This window comes from Bufo bufo, chromosome 4, assembly GCF_905171765.1.
Source record: "Bufo bufo chromosome 4, aBufBuf1.1, whole genome shotgun sequence".
NCBI classification, from domain to species: Eukaryota; Metazoa; Chordata; class Amphibia; order Anura; family Bufonidae; genus Bufo; species Bufo bufo.
Genome location: NC_053392.1, coordinates 480,757,710 through 480,782,402, shown reverse-complemented (window position 1 = coordinate 480,782,402; position 24,693 = coordinate 480,757,710). Strand labels below are relative to the sequence as shown.

The 24,693-nt window shown below is 40.7% G+C and overlaps 1 protein-coding gene across 1 annotated transcript in view; it reads right to left on the bottom strand.

Annotated features, from left to right (window-relative positions):
- Positions 1-24,493, bottom strand: part of LOC120997321 (visual pigment-like receptor peropsin) — a 35,247-nt gene extending 10,754 nt beyond the window's left edge. Inside the window, exons 1-3 of the mRNA XM_040427359.1 lie at positions 24,373-24,493; positions 19,656-19,861; positions 5,258-5,357 (exon numbers count right to left, since the gene is read on the bottom strand). Coding sequence (XP_040283293.1) covers positions 5,258-5,357; positions 19,656-19,861; positions 24,373-24,493 — 427 coding nt within the window. The remainder of the gene's footprint in view (positions 1-5,257; positions 5,358-19,655; positions 19,862-24,372) is intronic.
- Positions 24,494-24,693: the final 200 nt, after the last annotated feature.

Sequence of the window (24,693 nt, the reverse complement as noted above, 5' to 3'; positions counted from 1 at the left end):
CTTGGCAAAAGACAACTTTTCCCATTTTTTTATACAAAGTTGGCATTTGACCAAGATATTTATCTCACCCAGCATGGGTATATGTAAAAAGACACCACAAAACACATTCCTCAACTTCTCCTGAATACAGAGATACCAGATGTGTGACACTTTTTTGCAGCCTAGGTGGGCAAAGGTGCCCAAATTCCTTTTAGGAGGGCATTTTTAGACATTTGGATACCAGACTTCTTCTCACGCTTTGGGGCCCCTAAAATGACAGGGCAGTATAAATACCCCACATGTGACCCCATTTTGGAAAGAAGACACCCCAAGGTATTCAATGAGGGGCATGGCGAGTTCATAGAAAAAAAAAAATTTGGCACAAGTTAGCGGAAATTGATTTTTTGATTTTGTTCTCACAAAGTCTCCCTTTCCGCTAACTTGGGACAAAAATTTCAATCTTTCATGGACTCAATATGCCCCTCAGCGAATACCTTGGGGTGTCTTCTTTCCGAAATGGTGTTATTTGTGGGGTGTTTGTACTGCCCTGGCATTTGAGGGTCTCCACAATCATTACATGTATGCCCAGCATTAGGAGTTTCTGCTATTCATCTTATATTGAGCATACAGGTAATGAGATTTTTTTTTTCCGTTCAGCCTCTGGGCTGGAAGAAAAAAATGAACGGCACAGATTTCTTCATTCGCATCGATCAATGTGGATGAAAAAATCTCTGCCAAAAAAAGAAAAAGGAGGGGAAAGGCGTCTGCCAGGACATAGGAGCTCCGCCCAACATCCATACCCACTTAGCTCGTATGCCCTGGCAAACCCGATTTCTCCATTCACATCAATCGATGTGGATGAATAAATCATTGCCGGGATTTTTTTTTTTTTTTATATATATATACAAAGTGTTTGCCAAAGTATATGAACACCGCCACCTCCTCAGCTCATATGCCTCGGCAAACGTATCTTTTACTGCAGAGGAGAAATCTCGTCTTGCAGCGCCGCATACACCGACTTGCGTGTAATCTGACAGCAGCGCAATGCTTCTGTCAGAATGCACATCAGTGCTGCAGCTAGTCGATCGGTTGGTCCACCTGGAAGGTAAAAAAAACAAAACAAAAAAGAAAAAACCAGGCCGCAACGCAATAAATTTATTAACTGTTGAACGGAACATAGAAACTTTTTTTTAACTGAACGTTTAACTTTTTTACTTACCGGTAATTTTTTTTTTGTTTAGTTTTTTTTACCTTTATAGAACAAACCTCTCCTTCCCCATGGGACAATGTGCAAAGCGCAAATCGCCCAAAGATGTGGCGAAGTACGTTATGCACTTTATCCCAGGTGAAAGGAGAGGTTTGCAGCAGCTGTGAGTAAAAGGGCCCTAATAGCCCTGTGTGCCTGTCCTGTGAGATGCAATCCCTATGCTAGGTGTACCTGTGTGTGGTACTTCCGGAAACACTCTCCATAGCATAGGGCAGGGTGGTCAGGACAGTCAGGACAGAAATAGCGGGTGTCACGCCTTATTCCACTCCTGCTACAGACACGACATTTTTTTCGGGGTGGCGGTTGGGTTGAGGTACCAGCAACGACACTGGGGAAATGTCGCTCATGTAGATGGCTAACTACACTGGTGGATGGGGCCACGGAACCTCCTGGGTAAAGGAGGTTCTCGATGATCTCTTCCTGGAATTTAAGGAAGGATCCTGTTCTCCCAGCCTTACTGTAGAGAACAAAACTATTATAGGCAGCCAATTGAATTAAATATACAGACACCTTCTTATACCAGCGTCTGGTTCTGCGGGAAACTAAATAGGGAGCCAACATCTGGTCATTGAAGTCCACCCCTCCCATGAGCGCATTATAGTCGTGGACTGAGAGGGGCTTTTCAATGACACGGGTTGCCCTTTCAATTTGGATTGTCGTGTCTGCGTGAATGGAGGAGAGCATGTAAACGTCACGCTTGTCTCTCCATTTCACCGCGAGCAGTTCTTCATTACACAAGGCAGCCCTCTCCCCCCTTGCAAGACGGGTGGTTACAAGCCGTTGGGGGAAGCCCACGCGACTAGTTCGCGTGGTGCCACAGGCGCAAATCCGTTCTAGAAACAAATGCCTAAAGAGGGCCACACTTGTGTAGAAATTTTCCACATAAAGATGGTACCCCTTGCCGAATAAGGGTGACACCAAGTCCCAGACTGTCTTCCCACTGCTCCCCAGGTAGTCAGGGCAACCGACCGGCTCCAGGGTCTGATCTTTTCCCTCATAGATCCGAAATTTGTGGGTATAGCCTGTGGCCCTTTCACAGAGCTTATACAATTTGACCCCATACCGGGCACGCTTGCTTGGGATGTATTGTTTGAAGCCAAGGCGCCCGGTAAAATATATTAGGGACTCGTCTACGCAGATGTTTTGCTCAGGGGTATACAAATCTGCAAATTTCTGGTTGAAATGGTCTATGAGGGGCCGAATTTTGTGGAGCCGGTCAAAAGCTGGGTGGCCTCTGGGACGGGAGGTGGTGTTGTCGCTAAAATGCAGAAAACGTAGGATGGTCTCAAATCGTGTCCTGGACATAGCAGCAGAGAACATAGGCATGTGATGAATTGGGTTCGTGGACCAATATGACCGCAATTCATGCTTTTTAGTTAGACCCATGTTGAGGAGAAGGCCCAAAAAAATTTTAAGTTCGGAAACTTGGACTGGTTTCCACCGGAAAGACTGGGCATAAGAGCTTCCCGGGTTGGCGGATATAAATTGTGTGGCATACCGATTTGTTTCTGCCACGACTAAGTCCAAGAGTTCCGCAGTCAAGAACAGCTCAAAAAATCCCAGGGCCGAACCGATTTGAGCCGTCTCAACCCGAACTCCAGACTGGGCGGTGAAAGGGGGAACTACTGGTGCGGCTGAAGTTGGTGACTGCCAATCAGGGTTTACCAGCACCTCAGGGATTCTAGGGGCTCTACGGGCCTGTCTGCGCGGTGGCTGCGACGGGGTAACTAGTGCACGTGCCACCGTACCAGCTTCAACTGCCCTTCTGGTGCTCGCCACGTCACCATGTTGTACGGCAGTGCTGGTACTAGGTCCAGGAAGGGCTGCGCTGCTGGTGTATGCCTCACCACGTGATCCGGCAGCGACAGCCCCACTCTGCTGCTCTTGAAACGGATCCTGCGTAACCTGTGGTCTAGCGACACGGGGCCGGGTACGCCTGGTGCTGCCAGGGACCTCCACCTCCTCGTCCGAACTTTGGGTCAGAGAGCCACTGCTTTCTACAGGTTCATATTCTGACCCGCTAGATTCGTCAGATGAGGGTTCCCACTCCTCATCCGACTGGGTCAGAATCCTGTAGGCCTCTTCAGAAGAATACCCCCTGTTTGACATTTTGGACTACTAAATTTAGGGGTATTCCCTGAGACTACCCAAGAAAAAAAGCAAACCTGTCTTACAAAGGGGAGGCTAGCGAAGTACCGGAGGCTGCTGCGGTTGTTAAAAAATATCAAAACAGATTTTTTTATCGCCGCAGTGCGTGTAAAGTGAATGTGCAGTGATCAAAAAACAAAATTTTTTTTGTCACTGCGGTGCGGCGGGCGTGGGTGAACGCACGTGTGGGCGACTGATCAGGCCTGATCGGGCAAACACTGCGTTTTGGGTGGAGGGCGAACTAAAGTGACACTAATACTATTATAGATCTGACCGTGATCAGTTTTGATCACTTACAGATACTATAAAAGTACAAATGCTGATTAGCGATACGCTAATCAGCGAATAAAAGTGACTGCGGTGCGGTGGGGTGGGCGCTAACTGACGCTAACTACCTAACCAAGGGGCCTAAACTATCCCTAAAACCTAACAGCCAATACTAGTGAAAAAAAAAAAGTGACAGTTTACACTGATCACTTTTTGTCTTTCACTAAGTGATTGACAGGGGGCGATCAAGGGGTTAATTCGGGTGATGGGGGTGATGGAGGGTGATCTGGGGCTAAGGACAGTGTTTGGTGGGTACTCACAGTGAAGTCTGCTTCTCTGCTGGATCCAACCGACGAAAAGGACCAGCAGAGAAGCAGAGAAGCCATATAACAGATCATATTTACTAATATGATCTGTTATCTGGCTTCTGATTTGATTTTTTGAAAATCGCCAGCCTGCCAGCCAATGATCGTTGCTGGCAGGCTGGTGACGAAATACTTCTTTAACTTTTGCCGGCCCGCGATGCGCATGCGCGGGCCGGCAATGCACGAAATCTCGCGTCTCGCGAGAGGACGCACCGGCGCGTCCACCCAGAACAACAGGACCGCCGCAAAGACGCAATCCTGCGTACGGTGGTCCTGAGGAGGTTAATCATACCCTGTCACCTTTACCAAGTCCCCTGTCCTTCTTAATCATACCCAGTGTCACCCTTACCCAGTCCCCTGTCCCCTGAATTAGACCCTGCCCCCCTTAATGATACCCAGTGTCACCCATAGCCAGTCCCCTGCCCCCCTTAATCATACCCTGTCACCTTTACCCAGTCCTCTGCCCCTGTCATACATAGTGTCACCCTTATCCAGTCCCCCGCCCCCTTAATCATACCCAGTGTCTGTCACCCTTATCCAGTCCCCTGCCCCCCTTAATTAGACCCTGCCCCCATTTAATGAAAGATATTTGGTAAAAAAAAAAAAAAAACAATAAGAACAGGTACTTACTATTTGAAGTCTTCTGCTCCCTCCCTGTCTGCAGAGCACCGGCCGCCGCCCACACACATTGAGCGGATCCTTCCGTGGCTCTCTGTGAAGGCGCAGCACTTGGACGATGCGCCTGCGCCCCTAAGCTCCTCCTCCACGCTCCGGAACCTGACCTGGCAGCTGCAGCGGCTCAGCTCATCAGGCTCGCCTCACACAATCTCGGGCCGGCGTGCTGTAAGAGACCGACTGCGAGCTGTGTCGGCCGCCGGGCGCCCCTGTTGCCATGGCGCCCTGTGCGGCCGCACAGCTCGCACACCCCAAAGGCCAGCCCAATCCACACAAGACTGAAATACTACAGCTTTGCTGGTACTGTACAACTCTGCAGATTCGACAGACCCACAGCATTTCAGTCAAGTGTTTATGTTGAATTTAAAGGGGTTTCTGGACTGATATAATTACCCTATATAATGAAAATCTCTGCTGCTTTCAGACATATGTCAATTATATTAGCAATTTGCAAAACTTTTTATTATAATACTTTTCATTATAAAAATTTGCAGTTATAAAAATTGAAGTGAGTTTTTGAAATGATAAGAGTAAGTACTGCCACTTTAAAGTTTACCTCTTTGTGGATGGCAACCTTTAATATAGCGAGTTACACTAATGAGGGTAAGGGTATTTATACTGGCCAGACCAAAAAGCAGTGTGAGAAATCCATCCACCTGTAATGAAAAAGAACAAACGTCACATTTCTGATGTTTGGGTTCAGTTAATATTTCTAAGGATCCTTCCTGATAACAATACTACTCTTAGTTGACTTGTGTTCAGTGTTGGTATGCCCACACTGAACTACGTGCTAATAGATAAGGCTTCTTTGGGTCCATTTACATGGGCAGATTACTGGGCCAAATATTTGGAACGACTATTTATATGAATGTTTGTTCTTGACAAAACTGTCATTTTTCAGGTGATCCAACCATTATTGTGGCACCTATCATTGTTTGTTGGCAGCACAGATTCCTATGTAAACAAGAATGTGCTGCCAATTGTATCAGGATGACTAATCGTAGTAGCGATCATTGATCCCCATACAAAAGAGATGACTGCTGCATATAAATGCTTCTTCTTAATGGTTCATTCTCATTCATTGCCCCATGTATCCAACCATGTAAATGAGCCCATAGCAGTATAACTGCAATTTCCAATCCAGAATTCTACCATATAGAGATATCACTGTGCTTATTGCATACACCAGTCCTCTCAGAGAATCCTATCTCACTTAATTGTTAAAGACTCCAGGTCTCCAGCCTTAAGTTCTTGCTGCCTCCAGCAGTATATGGCGACCGGTCTGCAGAGTAGTAGCTTCAGGTATGAATATATTTTTGCTTGTTACCAAAGGGGTAAGTATGAGATACAATGGGGGAGATTTCAGATGTGGTTGCACTTGAAGGAAGTAAAACAACCTAATACTTTAACGTGTAGCACTAAGTGCATCTAATTTTCGAAAGGATCTCTACCTATTTTCTATTTACAAAAATTGTCAGTGAAGTACATCGCTAGGTACAAAACCTTAACCATTCTCTCCAATGGGTATAATTGTTGTTAGGGGATTTTTCAGACTAGTTTATAAAAGTCATAATGAATCCCCAACAGTCTCTTTATTGAAGGTTTTGTATAAAGGGGTTATACGACTTCTGGAAACAATAAAAACAGCACCAAATACTATAAATTAAAAAAGCTACTCATCTCTTTTTTTTTTAAATTGTTTATTTTATTTTCATTATCAGTATAATGTAACAATGGAATAAGGTACATAATATTAGCAAAAGCAATAGCTAAAGGGGAATTTCTTCGCCCAATGGGCTGGCTAGAAGCTCTCATTACCATTCCCAAACCCCCCAGAAAAGCTACTCATCTCTTCAATCTCACACAGATCCAGCTGAGATGTTCAGTTCATTCCTAGCTCAGCATTGATGCCAGTAGACTAGGGGGAACTGCTAGAGCATCTGAGCTGAATCAGAGGGGAATTGAAGAGGTATATACTACATAGTGTTCTTTTTATATTTTATTATATATTATTATTATTTTTTTTTTTTTTTTTTGTTTGATACTGTCTTTATGTCTCCAGATGTTTGATAACCATTTTAAATTCTGCAACCCAGTTGTCAGTAGCAACAATATTCCAAGAAGAGAAAATAAAAAATTAGGACACAAACATTTTACCTAAATCTGTATAACTCATCAATATGCCAAAGGGCAGTTGACATCATCCCCAGTGAGCCATTGATAAGAAGTGAGTGATAAACTATCCCAAAAGACCAAGGGCTTTCTTTTCTAGTTAGATCACATTTCAAGTAGCCAAAGCCCCAAGCAATGAGCTTTTGTCACTTTTATATATTGATGAATATCATTTCTAGCTTGAGAAAGTCCTGTAATATCATCTATTATGTTATCCAAGAGAAGAATATAAAATATCATGTGGTCATGAATTAATCATAATGAGGTTGTCTCATATGGCCAGGGATAATTATACCAAATAATTATAGCGTGCCCTGTGCTGAATATTTCCTTTGCTATTTTTTTTTCAAAAATATCCAATTTCACATTTCCTTACTGCATAAGTCACTCCTTTAAGAAATTCTCCCAATTAAACATGAACACAATCAGAATCTACGTTAATATTCATGATTAAAAACAAGGGTTTTTTCCATGTTGAAATTTGATCAAGTAATAACCTCCCTATAACTAGTGTTGATTCTAATCGTGAATTTTTATTGCGAATATCGGCACTTCGAGAATTCGTGAAGATGTAGAATATAGTGCTATATATTCGTACAAACTGAAAAGAATGGTGTGGTATTAAACAAGCAGGAAGTGCTCAAACCCACATGCAATTGTGCATATATATAGGGGAGCAAATCCTGCACTTGTGGCCCGTTGCTAATGACGATCCCCAGCAAAAATGCATACAGTGGAGGATGCCTGCAGCGAACCACAAGTACCACAATAGACATCCTACACAAGATAGCAATTATGTGGATGTGATAATCAATATAGCAATATAAAAAAATAATAGCAAAGACAGGTGCACTCTGCGGTCTTACTAATCCCTCAAACTGATTTTAAAATTGAGAGATTAGCCAACATGTCCTACGGGGTAGGACATGTCTGAGCCCGAGCATCGGGCTCAGCCCGAGCTGAGCCCGAGACATGCTGGAGGTAACTGGTGAGTTGTTTGTGAGTCGGCCTCATGCTCCTGTAATTTGCCCACTGACTCCTGATATTGCCCATATGGCTCAGGTAGGTGAGTGTTAGGTCCCCGAGCTACTTGAGAAACCTTGGCGCGGTGCTCGGGCTCAGACATGTCCTACACCGTAGGACATGTTGGCTAATCTCTCAATTTTAAAATCAGTTTGAGGGTTTAGTAAGACCGCAGTGTGCACCTGTCTTTGCTATTATTTTGTTATATTGCTATATTGATTATCACATCCACATAATTGCTATCTTGTGTAGGATGTCTATTGTGGCACTTGTGGTTCGATGCGGCATCCTCCACTGTATGCATTTTTGCTAGGGATCGTCATTAGCAATGAGCCACAAGTGCAGGATTTGCTCCCCTGTATATATGCACAACTGCATGTGGGTTTGAGCACGTCCTGCTTGTTTAATACCACAACATTCTTTTCAGTTTGTATATATAGAGATTCCTGGAGGTGTATAAACTCCAATTTAAATGTGCCTTCTTTCCATCTACAGGCTATATTTAGGTGCACCTGTGAGGCCTGGGCCATATCAGCCAGTCTTGAGTGGGACTCGCAGACTCCTCCCTCCTCCCATTGCAAGCATGGCTACATGCTCGAGGTAACTGGTGAGTTGTTTGTGAGTCGGCCTCATGCTCCTGTAATTTGCCCACTGGCTCCTGGTATTGCCCATATGGCACAGGTAGGTGAGTGTTAGGCCCCCGAGCTACTTGAGAAACCTTGGCGCGGTGCTCGGGATCAGACATGTCCTACACCGTAGGACATGTTGGCTAATCTCTCAATTTTAAAATCAGTTTGAGGGTTTAGTAAGACCGCAGAGTGCACCTGTCTTTGCTATTATTTTGCTATATATTCGCGAATATTCTAGATTTTTTTTCCTCAGTAACCCCCCTTCTTGCTTGTGGGCCAATGAGAAGGCTGCAATATCTTTGTCAGAGCTTAGCAACATCCGTAGCAACCAATAGGAAAGTTGCCCACCCCTTTACTATATAAGAAACTCCCCAGCAGCCATTTTCTGCTGTTTTTTTGCAGTTCTCAGAGAGAGCAGTGACATTGCTGTGCTCTGTGCTTTCATCTGGATCATATTCCTTATCCAATTACATTAGGAATTTAGTAAGCTCATATATATAATACAGATAGTTAGTGGAAGATAGTCAGTGTAGGTTAGATAGTGATTTATTGTAGCTGATAGGTTCTGCTGTCCGTACATACATGCTACAGACATAGTGCTGTGATGTCACAACAATACTTAGTGCACCAATCAGTAGAAACATAGAAACATAGAATGTGTCGGCAGATAAGAACCATTTGGCCCATCTAGTCTGCCCAATATACTGAATACTATGGATAGCCCCCGGCCCTTATCTTATATGAAGGATGGCCTTATGCCTATCCCATGCATGCTTAAACCCCTTCACTGTATTTGCAGATACCACTTCTGCAGGAAGGCTATTCCATGCATCCACTACTCTCTCAGTAAAGTAATACTTCCTTATATTACTTTTAAACCTTTGCCCCTCTAATTTAAAACTGTGTCCTCTTGTGGTAGTTTTTCTTCTTTTAAATATGCTCTCCTCCTTTACCGAGTTGATTCCCTTTATGTATTTAAAAGTTTCTATCATATCCCCTCTGTCTCTTCTTTGTTCCAAGCTATACATATTAAGGTCCTTTAACCTTTCCTGGTAAGTTTTATCCTGCAATCCATGTACTAGTTTAGTAGCTCTTCTCTGAACTCTCTCTAGAGTATCTATATCCTTCTGGAGATATGGCCTCCAGTACAAATATCTACTCAGACATGATAAAATGTGAAGTTGCATGTATTGCGCAAAAAATATGTGCATCATTAGTACCAATTTGCACAATTGTGAAAATAATGACTAGAGATCTCGAATTCTAGAATTTGCAAATGTATTGCGAATATTAAGCTAAAATTCACGAAATATCACGAAAACGAATATATTGCCTATGACGCTCATCACTACCTATAACAAAATGGCTGGTCTGTCCAGGCAAGGAGGTCTCCTTTAGACATGTTGTCTTCTCTGGAAATGAATTGCCTATAATAAAAGGGGGCTAATGTTTGTAATATTTGGCTTGTGCTTATCACTAGAGATGAGCGAATCGAAGCTGACGAAGTGGAATTCGATCCAAATTTCCTCACGTTTCATGGTAGCGAATCGCATATTTTTCTAAAATGGCTGCTGTACATGTTAGGACATGGAGCAAGGAACTCTGGGAACAAGGGATCACCCACAATGCCATGCATGCAGCCTATCAGCAGCCAGCCCTGTGATGCCACAGCCCTATAAATAGCCTCAGCCATCTTGGATTCAGCCATTTTCCAGTGTACTTAGTGCAGGGAGAGACGTCAGCAGGCGCTCGGGACAGTGATAGGAAACACTTGAAAACTTATATTTTGCTCAATAGAAGTTCAGGGAAAGAACATTAGAAGTATAGGGAAAGGATAGGGAGGAATTATTCCGCAGTATTGAAGCAGAACAGGGTTCAATAGGGGTGTTTACAGCCTGGGTAATAGAAACAATCCTATTACACCTTGCTGCACTGACTGGGGATCCAAATTGCCATTATACTGCTGCTCATTTCAGGTTTGCAATAGATGATACCTCTGTAATTCCAGCAAACCTTTTTTGTTATTGGGGTCTTTTTACCCCATGTGCGGTCCAGTTATATATATGTTCTAAAGTCTTTGTTGGCGCATATTGGTGGGGAAAAAGAAAAAGGGCTTATTGAAGTGAGAAAATTAAAGCACTTTTTGGCGTGTATTAGTGGCAAAAAAAATAACTTTATTTGCTGTTTATATGTTCTAAAGACGTTTTTTGGCGTGTATTAGTGGGGAAAAAGAAAAAGGGCTTATTAGCCATTGTGTGGTGAAGTGAGAAAATGACAGCCCTTTTTGGCGTGTATTAGTGGCAAAAAAAAGTATTATTTGCCGTTCACAGCCGCAGTTGTATGTTCTAAAGCTTTTTATGTCATTTATTAGTGGGGGGAAAAGGAAAAAGGGCTTATTAGCCGTTGTGTGGTGAAGTGAGAAAATGACAGCCCTTTTTGGCGTGTATTAGTGGCAAAAAAATATATATTATTTGCCGTTTACGGCCGCAGTTATGTGGGGAAAAAGAAAAAGAAAAAGGGCTTGTTGGCCGTTGTGTGGTGAAGTGAGAAAATTAAAGCCCATTTTGGCGTGTATTAATTTCCTTTTTATTTACTTATTTGATCTAACAGTTTGTAAGACAGAGAAGTGACAGGCCCTGCACAGGGGAGGGGCAGAGGCCTAAATGTTTCTGGTGCAGGTAAGGGGGCGTGGCAGAAGGGTTCACTTCGAGAGGCCTAAGCTCCCAGTGTCAGCTCCACTAGACAGCGAGGACGAACTATTAGAGGACAGTCAGCAGCTAATGCCCAGCCAAGATCCGGAGGAGACATCTGCCGCTTCCTTTGGTAGGCGGGAAAGTAGTGATGAGGAGAGTGGTGTGGGAGCTGGTGTTGCGAGAGGTCAGGCTCCTTGCTAAGAGACCGTTGAGGAGGACATCAGTGACGTGCAGACAGTACTCAATGATGATGTAGCAATTGGGAGCCAGGTGACGAAGGGGCTTAATCATCATCGGGAGAAGAGGGTGACAGCTTGCGCTTTAAGCAGCGGTGGGGCCAGCTGTCATGAATACAGGGGAGGGGAGGGAAACAGAACTAGGCATCAAGCTACGGAGAGGGAAAAGGTCACTTCCTAGGAGGCCCCTAAACCTGGCCCTGACTCCTGTCACTATTTATATACCCTGAAGGTGGGAAAATACATACGTCGGAACCTAGACCCTAGGAGCCCTGAAATACCCTTGGTAGTGGCAGGGAATGATACTACTGGTTCCTTCCCAGGTGAACGAACCAGCGTCTCCCTGAGGCCTAGTAACCACAAGCACAGTGGAACAAACAAATACAAAGAGCAGTACAATTTATCTACAGTACAATTTTATAGAAAATGGATGAGCAGGAACACACGTAAGGTCCACACACCAACTCTTCCAAATCCAAGCAGAGAATATCAACCGCATGGTATGAAGTGTGAGACCAAACTAAGTAGGGAATGCAGTAATGACCACAGGCTGCACCTGACAAGAGGTGTGGTCATTACCAAACCACAACACTGAGAATCAAGAGACTGTCAGTTAACCTCATGTGCAGTCAGTCTCTCCGATCTTCTAACCTCTGTCACAGAAGGTACCATGACACCAGCAAGTTGGTAGTGTGGCTAGGAGTCAGCAGGGTGGCAGCAGTGGGAGGTAAGGAATGTTGCAGGGGTTCACGGAGGCAGGTAGCAGTCAGTCAGTGCGGAGTGTTGAGGGTAAAATCACCTACTTGGCGGTGTGGCAGTTTTTTGTTAAGCCGCCAGGGGAGGTGAACATGGTCATTTGTCGAATCGGTGGGCAGAAGGTTAAGCGTGGCCAGAAGGTTCCGAAAATTCGGCGAACCGACCGAATGGAATTTTTGAGAAATTCGCTCATCTCTACTTATTACAACCTAAGCACTTACATTTCACATACAGCATAGTGTATATCACAAACTAAAGTGTAGTTAAATTTTTAAGCTTTTTTTAAAGGCAATACACTAAAAATGAGAAACAAAATACTTGTATGTTGAGATATGATTGCTTGAAGTCATAGGTAGAGATGAGCGAATTTCATATTTTGAATTTCGTTCATGCTTCGTTTGGTGGTCAAAGCAAAATTGTGTTATGGATTCCGTTACCACGGACCATAATGCAATTCTATGATGGAATGCATAACGGAATGCCTTTAGAGGCATTCCATTATTCATTCCGTCATAATAGAAGACTATGGGCTGCAAAACGGATCTGTCCCGTTTCCGTTATGCAGGGGAGTCCTCTCCTGCATAACGCGAAACGGGACCGATCCTTTATGCAGGCCATAGACTTCTATTATGACGGAATGAATAACGGAATGCCTCTAAAGGCATTCTGTTATGTATTCTGTCATAGAATTGCGTTATGGTCCGTGGTAACGGAATCCATAAAGCAATTCTGCTTGTACCACCAAACGAAGCGTGAATGAATTTCATAACATGAAATTCGCTCATTTCTAGTTATAGGTAAAAAATCTATATACATGGACCACATATGCTGTTTCTATGGGCAGTGTACTATTCATATGCACTGTATGACAATGTTTACATGAGTATTGTATGACACCATTTACATATGCACTGTATGGCACAATTTACATAAGTATTGTATGACACCGTTTACATATGCACTGTATGGCACTGTTTACATGAGTATTGTAGGACACTGCTTATATGAGTATTGTATGGCACTGTTTACATAAGTATTGTATGACACTGTTTACATGTGCACTGTATGACACTGTTTACATGAGTATTGTATGACACTGTTTACATGTGCACTGTATGGCACTGTTTATATGAGTATTGTATGACACTGTTTACATGTGCACCATATGACACAATTGACATGAGTATTGTATGCACATGTGCACTAAAAGCATTATTCGTCAGGACAATATAATTCAATGTCTATCTGGGCACTCTATCCACTATCTGGGGACATTTATCTGAGTTTTATATGTACTGTTTATCTGCATTTGGTACTGTATGGCACTATTAATTGTTTAATGTATGGAACAATGCAATATAAACGGTTTTATTATTTTACAATCTGTGACTTTGAATATTTTATTTGGGGGTCCACTTTACTATATTTTGTATATATAAAGTATTCAAAGGGAGTATTTTACAAGTTTTGTTGATGCAAATTGCTAACTTGTCCTAGTTAGGGGCAAAGTCCAGGAGGTGATACAAACCTCTGTCCCTGCTTTTAATCGCGAGAGGCCTGTAACAGTGAACATTCAATGCCACGAGTGCCACTCCAACAAGTGCTCCAAGAATGCACCAAGGGTTGGAGTGCTTCAGGCTCAGTGTATGCTTGTCCTCTGAGTACAGCTATTGGGTCCAACCAGGAGACCTGTGTGCCCATCCACAGTGCACTTGCATTACACTTGTAGGAGTGACACTCCCAGCATTCAGAGCTTATTTTTACCGCAATCCACTGATTAAAAGCTGGGGCAGAAGTACTGTATATAATACCTGTTGTCTCATGCCCCTACCTATCTGTCAGCAGTTTTTCATCAACAAACTGCTGACAGATGCCCCTAATGTTACTATATTAGATGCATTGAAGTAGTCAATAAATTTTGGGCATTGGAAGAACTTTACACAAAATCACCCTTCCCGAGCAAGATAGGGAGCCTCTTGTTCCTGCTGAGGCCAATTTATAATAATAATAATAATGATAAAAAATTATACAAACATTTCTCTCTGTTTTCATCAATGCATGACATATTTCCCTTTGCTCCATGCTTTCCACTTTGCTTCTGTTCATTTATCACATGGCAGCTGTCATAGAATTTTTGTTACCAACCTTTCTCTTCTAATCCCTTTTTAACAGAGTTAGAATGGCTTGAAAACAGATTGCCAAAGTAGCTATTGTATGTCAACTTAGTCTGCGCCTCTAATCCTTCCATTATCTGTTAATAAAGCTGCTGCACAAGTCACAGAAACCACATCCGATTTTTTTGTCAATTGATTTTTGCTGAGTTTTCTTTCCTGCTCGGTAGTACAGAGTACACTGCATTGTTCCGTAATCAAAGACATTTCTGTTGCTGCTTTCTAAATAATGACCCAGTATTTACCATTTGCACCTTGTAAGGAATAGCTGTAGCTTTTAAGCATTATTAAAGGGCTCATAAACCTAACTTATTTGACTATGGACAAAAACTATTAAAAGGAATAACCGATTGTTTAAAAAGTTCTTACGTTAAACATATTTCTAAAGAATTTTTAATTATCTATCTATGTATTGAAATCCTGCAGTTTTTGCACTGGCTACAAAGCCTAATAACAGGAGCCAGTTCTTGGTCTGTACTGATCAGTTTTCTGCAGTCATCTCTTTTAGCAGTACAGACAGGATTGCAACGACAGATATCACTTATATATAGATAACACAGGATCCACCATTCACAATAGGGGATTGTCACAGCTTATCTACTCCCTCCTGACCTTTGCACAGGTCACAGATAAAGATGAATGAATTTCTTGAAATTCGATTCAGATTTAATTTGGCCAAATCAGTCAGTGAATTCGATTCAGGTCCGAATAAAATTGTCACGTTCGGGTGTGGGAGGGAAACACCACACCGAACATCGGAGGGAAAGGGGTGAGGGAATAAGGCCTGGAAACTAGGGAAAAGAGATGGACACCTCCTAGTAAAACCCTAATCAAAGTCCTGATTAACTACCAGTGTGAACAGACCCCAGAGATAGGTGAGTTCATACACAGGAATACCTAATGTCCTAACTCACCCTATAGGACCCTGGTACTAATGTCAGGACTGAGACAACCTGTTCCTCCAAACGGAAGGACGAATAGGAGTCTCGCTCAGGCCTTAATACAAATGACAGGGAAATGCAACACACAAAATAATCCAAACAAAATACGAAAGGGAAAGAAAACACTTAACTTCAAGTGGCTATGGCAGCATCAGGAACTCAGCCGAGATCCACACAACAGCTATCCACAACTCAAACATAAGCAATAAATCGCAAAGCATAGTGGGAGAAACAACAATAAATAGAGAAGGTTAAATGACCCTAATAGCCACACTTGGGGAAAGAAGGTGTGGCAAGCACCAGAAACAACACAGACGTCATTTGATCCAAACGGAAAACATGTCAGATCAAACCACGTGTTGCCAGTCTCACCGATCTCCTGCCACCTGTCGCGGGAACGTACGTGGCAAAACAATTTGATTTAGGTCAGAATAAAAAGTGCTACAATGGCCCTGGAAAATTGTAGATAACATTATTGGGTCTCCTAGGACAGTAATAAACTTATTTCAATCTCTTTAACACCAAGACAGCGTATCTTAAAATGACAGCAATATATATGGCTATGGAAAAATGCATGATTGCTGGTGGTAAAAAACAGCCTCTTTAAAAACAAACTGCGCTGTAGGATTTTAATGTTTTTAAAAAATGTTTTTCATATTTTGGCAGCACATGCCTGCTGCTGTGTATACATGCACCTCCTGGGGTAAGGGCGTAGCTAAAGGCTCATGGGCCCTGGTGCAAGAGTTCAGCTTGGGCCCCCCCTTCCTTCAGTGCTTTGTGGCCAAGGGCAGGGAAGCACATAGCCTTCGTGCTGCCTCAGGCACAAAGTTAAACGGCAACTCCCATGCCAAATTCTTGAACTAACCCCTTCTCTCCAGCCAGAGGTGTAACTTGAGCAGAATGCACTTTCTATAATACCGGCATCTTCTTATGTGGCACAAGGGTCTTTAGGCCCCCTCAGGCTCCTGGGCCCAGTAGCAACTGTTACCTCTGCATCCCCTTTAGCTACACCCCTGTCCTGAGGTCATTTGATCCTTCTTCCTTATCTTTCTTATCTTCTGATCTGAAAAATGACTGATGACATTTTGAAAGATTCACCCAAATCAAATTACCAAAAATTCTAATTCAGAATTGAGCCCAGTTGGAAAATAAAGGTCACATTTGATTTGTTTAGAATCACTCATATCTAGTCACAGAGCATAAAAGTCAAGGAGTCAGCTCCTGGCCATTGCGTCTATGGCCCATGGTTGCTGCAGTAAGATATATCTGTAATTTTTGTTAACTACAGGTCAGGCAGGATGGCTGCCTTTATAATCATGATCAGGAAATAGAATAAAAAATCTACAATCAGAAAACAGATGAGAAGAAAAGGATATTTATCCCTGTTTGGTTGTAACTGGCTAAAAAAGAAATGTTATAGGTGAGTCATGACTCATTTCCCTTAAGTCAAGTGTTCATGAAACTATAAAATATAGGTAAAACAGGTGTACTACAATACTACATGGGAATTATAGGGGAAATCCAGGCAAAATGGTCTGCTAGCATTTCAGTGATATGTGTTATAGGAACATATTGGATGAATTTGTGATCTTAAAGGGAGTCTGTCACCTCCATAGGGCCATATACAGTGCTTACATGGCTCTGTAGCAAACCTATACAGGATTGTAACGGTATCTTTGTTCTTTTCTTTAGACTTGCACCAGCAGGAAAAAATAAGTTTAATTCATATGCAAATGAGCACTCGCAAGTGCCCAGGGGCGGCGTTCAGTGTGTAGGTGCCCAGGCTGCTCTGCCTTCTTTTCACTTTACTCCTCAACAGCCTCTTCCTTTGCCCGCCCTCCAAGTCCAGACCTATCGATGAGGCAAGAGACTTGGAGGGCGGGCAAAGGCAGAGACTGGGGAGGAGTAAAGTGAAAAGAAGGCAGAGCAGCCTGGGCACCTACACACTGAACGGCGCCCCGGGGCACTTGCGAGTGCTTATTTGCATATGAACTAAACGCAGTTTTTCCTGCTGGTGCAAGTCTAAAGAAAATAACAAAGGTACCGTTACAATCCTGTATAGGTTTGCTACAGAGCCATGTAAGCACTGTATATGGCCTTATGGAGGTGACAGACTCCCTTTAAGCTAACAGCAGGGATCTCAACTCTCCTGGAGGTTCAGGGAGTCTCCCGCTATTAGATAGCGGCTCCCTGACACCCGCATGTGAGACAATATATCCCGGAAAGGTTTATCTCAGTCAGATAGCAGAGCAGAGAGATAAGAGAAGTGATAGGACAGAGTTTAGATTACAGGTTGAATTAACCCTTTAGGGTCAAATTGGCTTCTCAAGGAGATCTATATGTTAAAGGCATCCCTTCTTCTGTCTCATTCAGTAGCTATAGAACTATTGAGCTCTAGAGCATTTTTTTGAAAATACATTTGCACATTTAACCCTCCATTTTAATTATATTATTTACCCCAGTGTTAAATTCACACCCCCTGGATGCTTTAATCATATATATAAATATGATAATTTGGGGCAGGGTAATGAGCCCCATCCTCCACACCATAGAGCAAAGTGTGCAGATACTTCATATGTTTGGAAAATGTAATAAAAAGTTCGTAAAAAAAAAAAAAAAAAAAAAAAGAAAACCTCCCTGAAATGAGTTTTTGCAGGTTGGGATGTCTGTAACAGTGATTTCCAGAATGGAGAAGCTACAGCTCTCAATCCCTTTATTACAACCTATAACACATTCTTAGCAATTCTGAAATAATTTAACATTGATTGAACAGTTCTGATCTGTTGGCCAAACTAAGATATGAATGATCTTGGCAAGGGACATATTTGTGATTTTGAGATGACTTGGTCAGACCATCTCCAGAATGGCAGCTCTTGTGTGGTGTTCCCAGTATGCGGTGAATAGTACCTATCAAAAGTGGTCCCAGAAATGACAACCAATGAACAGGCAACAGTATATAGGTTGGGCATTGATGCACTAGCCTGTCTAGTGCACATAAGCATCAGAACTGGACGAATGAGCAATAAAAAAGTTGGCCTGGTCTAATAAATCATTTTCTTTTATATTATAACAGCTTGATGTGTGTGCATCACCTACAGTACATAGGGAAGAGATGATACCAAGATGCCAAGAAGCACTATGGGAAGAAGGCAGTGTGATGCTCTAGGCCAGTGGTTGTTAACCTGTGGTACACTGGTATGCTGGTTCCTAAGGCCTCTCGAAATTCAACTGGATCATAGTCCTCAGTATGGCAATACAGTAAAATGCTTCTCTGGGGCATGGGGGCGATATCTCCCTGCCCAGCGACTTACTCTGATCGCAGGTCTATTGCCTGTAGCCTATCAGAGGCCAGTGAATGCAGAGAGATGACATCATCATTGTGCCGCCTGAGCCTGGCTGCATACAGCTCAGGACACAGGCCGGAAGAGGCTTGTGTCCTGCGTTGCATTGCTAACAGCGGCATGGAGGTAATCATTTGGCACAAAGGTAATCTACTAGCACAAATTGTAAGGATTATTTTCACTCACTTTGTCCTGGAATTTGCAGCGCTAGAGGGAATAATATCTGAACAGGGATTGTACTTTATTTTTTGACAAATTGTAAGGGGACATTTTTTTTCTACTGGCACAAGCTACTTTCTACAAATTTCTACTGTGTAACAAACTCTGTACAGAGATGAGAAGTCATCATGGTGGTCTGCTCCGAATGGAGAAGATGAGGAACGAGAACATGTACATCGGATGAGACATCACTAGATGTAAGAGGTATGTGGTTATGTATTCTCCTGTATGTTTAATAGCACAGAATGCAATTTAAAAAGTAATAGTCACCCATCATGGGTTCTAATGTGGTATCTATCATTTTGACAAGAAGATTAGTGCTGCATGCTGTGCTATACTTTCAATCAAATCTGATGAAATGGCTGGTAGAGGCTACGAATAGACAGCAGTGTGAGAATAGCATTATTTTGTTAACATTTATCATTATTTGCTTCCTTGGAGGTACTCAATTCGAAAATCTTGAGACTAGGTTATACTTAGCGTGAAAAGGTTGAGAACCACTACACTAGGCAATCTTCTGTTGAGCGTCCTGGCATTCATGTGGATGTTGCTTGTCTTGTACCACCTTTCTAAACTTTTACTGTTATGATTGTTTGGTGTATATATTATATGGTATTTATATTTGGCGATTTTTAAAAAAAATCTAATGTGTGGCCAGTTGATTCCCACAATCCTGCAAGAGAAATAGCAAGCCTAACTTCAAACAATACTTCACAAACATATAACAGACATGCTACGGGACTCTTAGACAGAACTCTGCTTTTCTTTCTTACCTCGCATGTCCATATTGAGGTAATGAGAAAGCCATCATCTCTAAAAACATTGAAGATTTCTATAATGCCTCTGGAATAACCAAATACAGAAATACTGGCGTCAGAAACTGCCAGGTTAAAAGTAAGATAATCTGTGGGCAGCAAACTGTTCCTCTGCTTGTACAAGATAAAAATGACAATACTGTTTCCAAACCATGACATCCATCCTGCAAATAAGAAAATTTTCATGTGAGTAACAGTAGTAAGTCAGTAGTATAAATGAAAATGATGAAAGTGTAAGATGCTATAATAGATCTAAATAATTGTAAAAGTATACTAATTGAAAACATTACTTGCTTATAACATACAACAGACACCTATAGCAGCATGTACACAAATTTATATACAATAATTCTGTACCAAACGTTATCAGTTTTTACAATGCATAACATATTTATACATATTATTTATTTCGTTACAATACAAACTTTCTTAGTTTTCACAATGTATTAAACAAAGCAGTAAATATGATAATCTTAAAACCCATTCATTCCAAATTTTGGACATCTGATCTTCTTTGTCTTTTTCTATCAAAAGGGCAATCCGATCTTGACACGCGAGAGAAGAAAACATTTTGTAATGAAATATTAGAGAATTTTTCCCCTTTCTCTCATGCTGAGAACAATACATTGTGTGTTGTCAGGTAGGCTATTGTAGTGGACGAAGGACGTAAATAGCGAATTTACAGCACAGTTGTAGACTCTTAATGCCAGACTGACATCAATATTACAAAAGGAATTCATTCAAAAGTTCTGAAGAATTCTATTACTGAAGAAATCAAGCAAAGGCAGAATGCAATTTACAATTTAGCAATCTGTATTCTTCAATAGTGCCAAAACACAAGTGAGACCAAAGTCTAATATGAAAATGTTTGTTCTTGTTCAGATCCTTATTCTAATCCATAGGACACACTATTAATACTTGGAAAATCAATGTCAATTTATCAGTCAACTTGAAAAGCAACCATCAGCTTTCTGAGCCAAGAATATTGCAAGAAGAGCTCTCACTTTCTCTTCCTCCCAGGTTGTATAAAGTAGATTATTCAGTAGGGGGTGTATATCATGCTGGCAGTGTTATCTACGTTACGATCCATGGAGTCACCGCCACCATAGACAGATGAGTAATGACTGCTACGTGTCATACTATTTTGCTCAACCACCTGAGCTGGTTGCTGTTTCTGTACTGCTTTGTACTGCTTGTTAGCAAAATATAGTGTAGACACCTGCACTCCGTTAAAAAGTGTGGTGCCCATGATAGGTGAATGTTCACACTATCATATATCACTATTGCATCAACCCGGACATCCACAACTCCACTTGCCTCCTTGCTCTACACTCATTGTGCTGAAGAACCAAAATGTCCAATTGTAATGAGTATTTCTGGCAATCACATATTTTATGTTTGTCCGGATTTATTGTGACTATATGCATCAATAAAACCCTCTACTTAATATAAAACTAATGAGTGCTGTGGTACTAACTATCTGCTTGTTACCAAGTAATAGCAGGGGAACAGTGTTTTAGATATCATGGTTATTCTATTACCCATACTCAATTCTGTGTTATCATTGCCCCAGATGAACCTCACATTGAAGGTGAGGGAATGATTTGGGAAATAGCTATTTATGGGCAATACATATTATGTATTTCTTCATTTGTATGGGTTATCTGCTTGTACCTCTCAGTTACCTGGTCTAAACTATGTTATACACCTTGTATGGTGCATTTGTTTGACGAACTATCTGACCTTTCTGGCAGTGCCACTGCAGTATATTCTCCCTGTATAATCATCTAGGGTAATTTAGGGGCGTTCCGAAGATAATAGGATAGCTCTTATCAGGGCGGGCGCTCCGCTTTACATAGGGTCGAGCAGAGCTATATTCTCCTTTGGCCAGCCTATACTCGCAGGCAATCCCGCAACTGTCTGTTTTCGGTACCCCTAAAGTCATCCATTAGGGCCATCCGTGAATAGTTTTAAAGAGAGTGGGATCGCCCTTATCAGGGCAAGTGTTCCACTTTAGGTAGGGTCAGAGACGGACATTCTTAGTTCCTTGGGTATCATTATGCAATAATTTTAATCAGGGTAATAAAAGTTAAGTTTTAAGGAAATTTCCTTGCTATTCTGTGATTTTTTTTCATAGGGGATGGCAGTGAGCTCAGGGAAGGGAGTAATGTGGCAATAAATGGTTTTGATGCAAACATTTGAGCGTAGGAAACTCAGGTGACCAAAACTTATGTTGAAATATTTTAGTATTTTTTCATATGGTTTCAATTTGACTTGACAATAGCTTGCTTATGATTTGCAGCTTAACACAAGTAAGTTATGCAATGAGACTTAGTCCTTCCATTGACGTACATTATGTAATGCAACAGAGAGATAGTTTGTAATTAAGTCATTCTGACAGATGCACTTCTGCTACTGATAGATCCATTTGTACCTGATCGCAGTGATGCTTGTGCTGTACCCTATCGGAAAATCTTGAGAATTTTCATGAAGAATGAATTTAAATACATAGCGCTCTGTTTGCAAATGCTAAAGGTCATATTGTCTTAATAAAAAAAATGTAATACAATAGTTAAAAAGATAGAGAGAGCTATGAGTTGTATAATAATGGTAGATAATAAAATTACTTATTTCAGGCGTTCAAGCAGTTAAGTGTTATATACCTGTATACCCAACATTGTGTAGATAGATAGATAGATAGATAGATAGATAGATAGATAGATAGATAGATAGATAGATAAAGATAGATAGATAAATAGATAGATAGATACTGTAGACAGATAGATAAAAATAGATAGATACTGTAGCTAGAAATAGATAGATAATGATAGATATAGATAGGTAGATAAAGATAGATAGATAGATAGATAGATAGATACTGTAGATAGATAGATAGATAGATACTGTAGATAGATAGATAGATAGATACTGTAGATAGATAGATACTGTAGATAGATAGATACTGTAGATAGATAGATAGATACTGTAGATAGATAGATAGATAGATAGATACTGTAGATAGATAGATACTGTAGATAGATAGATAGATAGATAGATACTGTAGATAGATAGATAGATACTGTAGATAGATAGATAGATAGATACTGTAGATAGATAGATAGATATATAGATACTGTAGATAGATAGATAGATAGATAGATACTGTAGATAGATACTGTAGATAGATAGATAGATAAAGATAGATAGATACTGTAGATAGATAGATAAAGATAGATAGATACTGTAGATAGATAGATAGATAGATAGATAGATAGATAGATAGATAAAGATAGATAGATACTGTAGATAGATAGATAGATACTGTAGATAGATAGATAGATAGATAGATACTGTAGATAGATAGATACTGTAGATAGATATTGTAGATAGATAGATACTATAGATAGATAGATACTGTAGATAGATAGATAGATACTGTAGATAGATAGATACTGTAGATAGATAGATACTGTAGATAGATATTGTAGATAGATAGATAGATACTATAGATAGATAGATACTGTAGATAGATAGATAGATACTGTAGATAGATAGATAGATAAATAGATAGATACTGTAGATAGATAGATAGATAGATAGATACTGTAGATAGATATTGTAGATAGATAGATAGATACTATAGATAGATAGATACTATAGATAGATAGATACTGTAGATAGATAGATAGATAGATACTATAGATAGATAGATACTGTAGATAGATAGATAGATAGATAGATAGATAGATAGATAGATACTATAGATAGATAGATACTGTAGATAGATACTATAGATAGATACTATAGATAGATAGATACTGTAGATAGATAGATGCTATAGATAGATAGATACTATAGATAGATAGATACTATAGATAGATAGATAATAGATAGATACTATAGATAGATAGATACTATAGATAGATAGATAGATAGATAGATACTGTAGATAGATAGATAGATAGATAGATACTGTAGATAGATAGATAGATAGATAGATAGATACTATAGATAGATAGATACTGTAGATAGATAGATAGATAGATACTGTAGATAGATAGATAGATACTATAGATAGATAGATACTATAGATAGATAGATAGATAGATACTGTAGATAGATAGATAGATAGATACTGTAGATAGATAGATACTGTAGATAGATATTGTAGATAGATAGATACTATAGATAGATATATACTGTAGATAGATAGATAGATAGATACTGTAGATAGATATTGTAGATAGATAGATACTATAGATAGATAGATACTGTAGACAGACAGATAGATAGATAGATAGATACTTAGCTAGATAGATATATAGATAGATAGATACTGTAGATACATAGATAGATAGATAGATAGATAGATAGATACTGTAGATAGATAGATATATACTGTAGATAGATAGATAGATACTGTAGATAGATAGATAGATAGATACTATAGATAGATACTGTAGATAGATACTGTAGATAGATACTGTAGATAGATAGATAGATAGATAGATAGATAGATATATACTATAGATAGATAGATACTGTAGATAGATACGGATTAGATAGATAGATTTAAATGCATATATATCATAAGTAGATAATTTAGTCTTTCTATATAAGACCTGCACACAAGAAATAATGTGTCATAAATGTGCACTGTATTGACTGTACATACCTAGACAAAGTAGATAGATGCCTATTATTGTCTCCCCTTGCTCCGACAGTGGATTTTCTTTTTGTGGTAGGGTCATATTGTTGTTCCTCCATGGTGCTGGCCGTGGAAACTGTATGGACATTTTATATCTGTTCTGGATTAAAATAATAAATTAACTATATAGGGGCATGAATGGCGAGAATTTCCCTTCTGGCCAGCATTTAGCACTTGTGTGTGTCTTGTGTTCCAAGATTAGCAAATTAAGGATGAAAATCTTCTCAACAGACAGGGAGCAGTGTAAACGTATGACCCCCTCCTCCTTATGTTCTAATCCGGGCTATA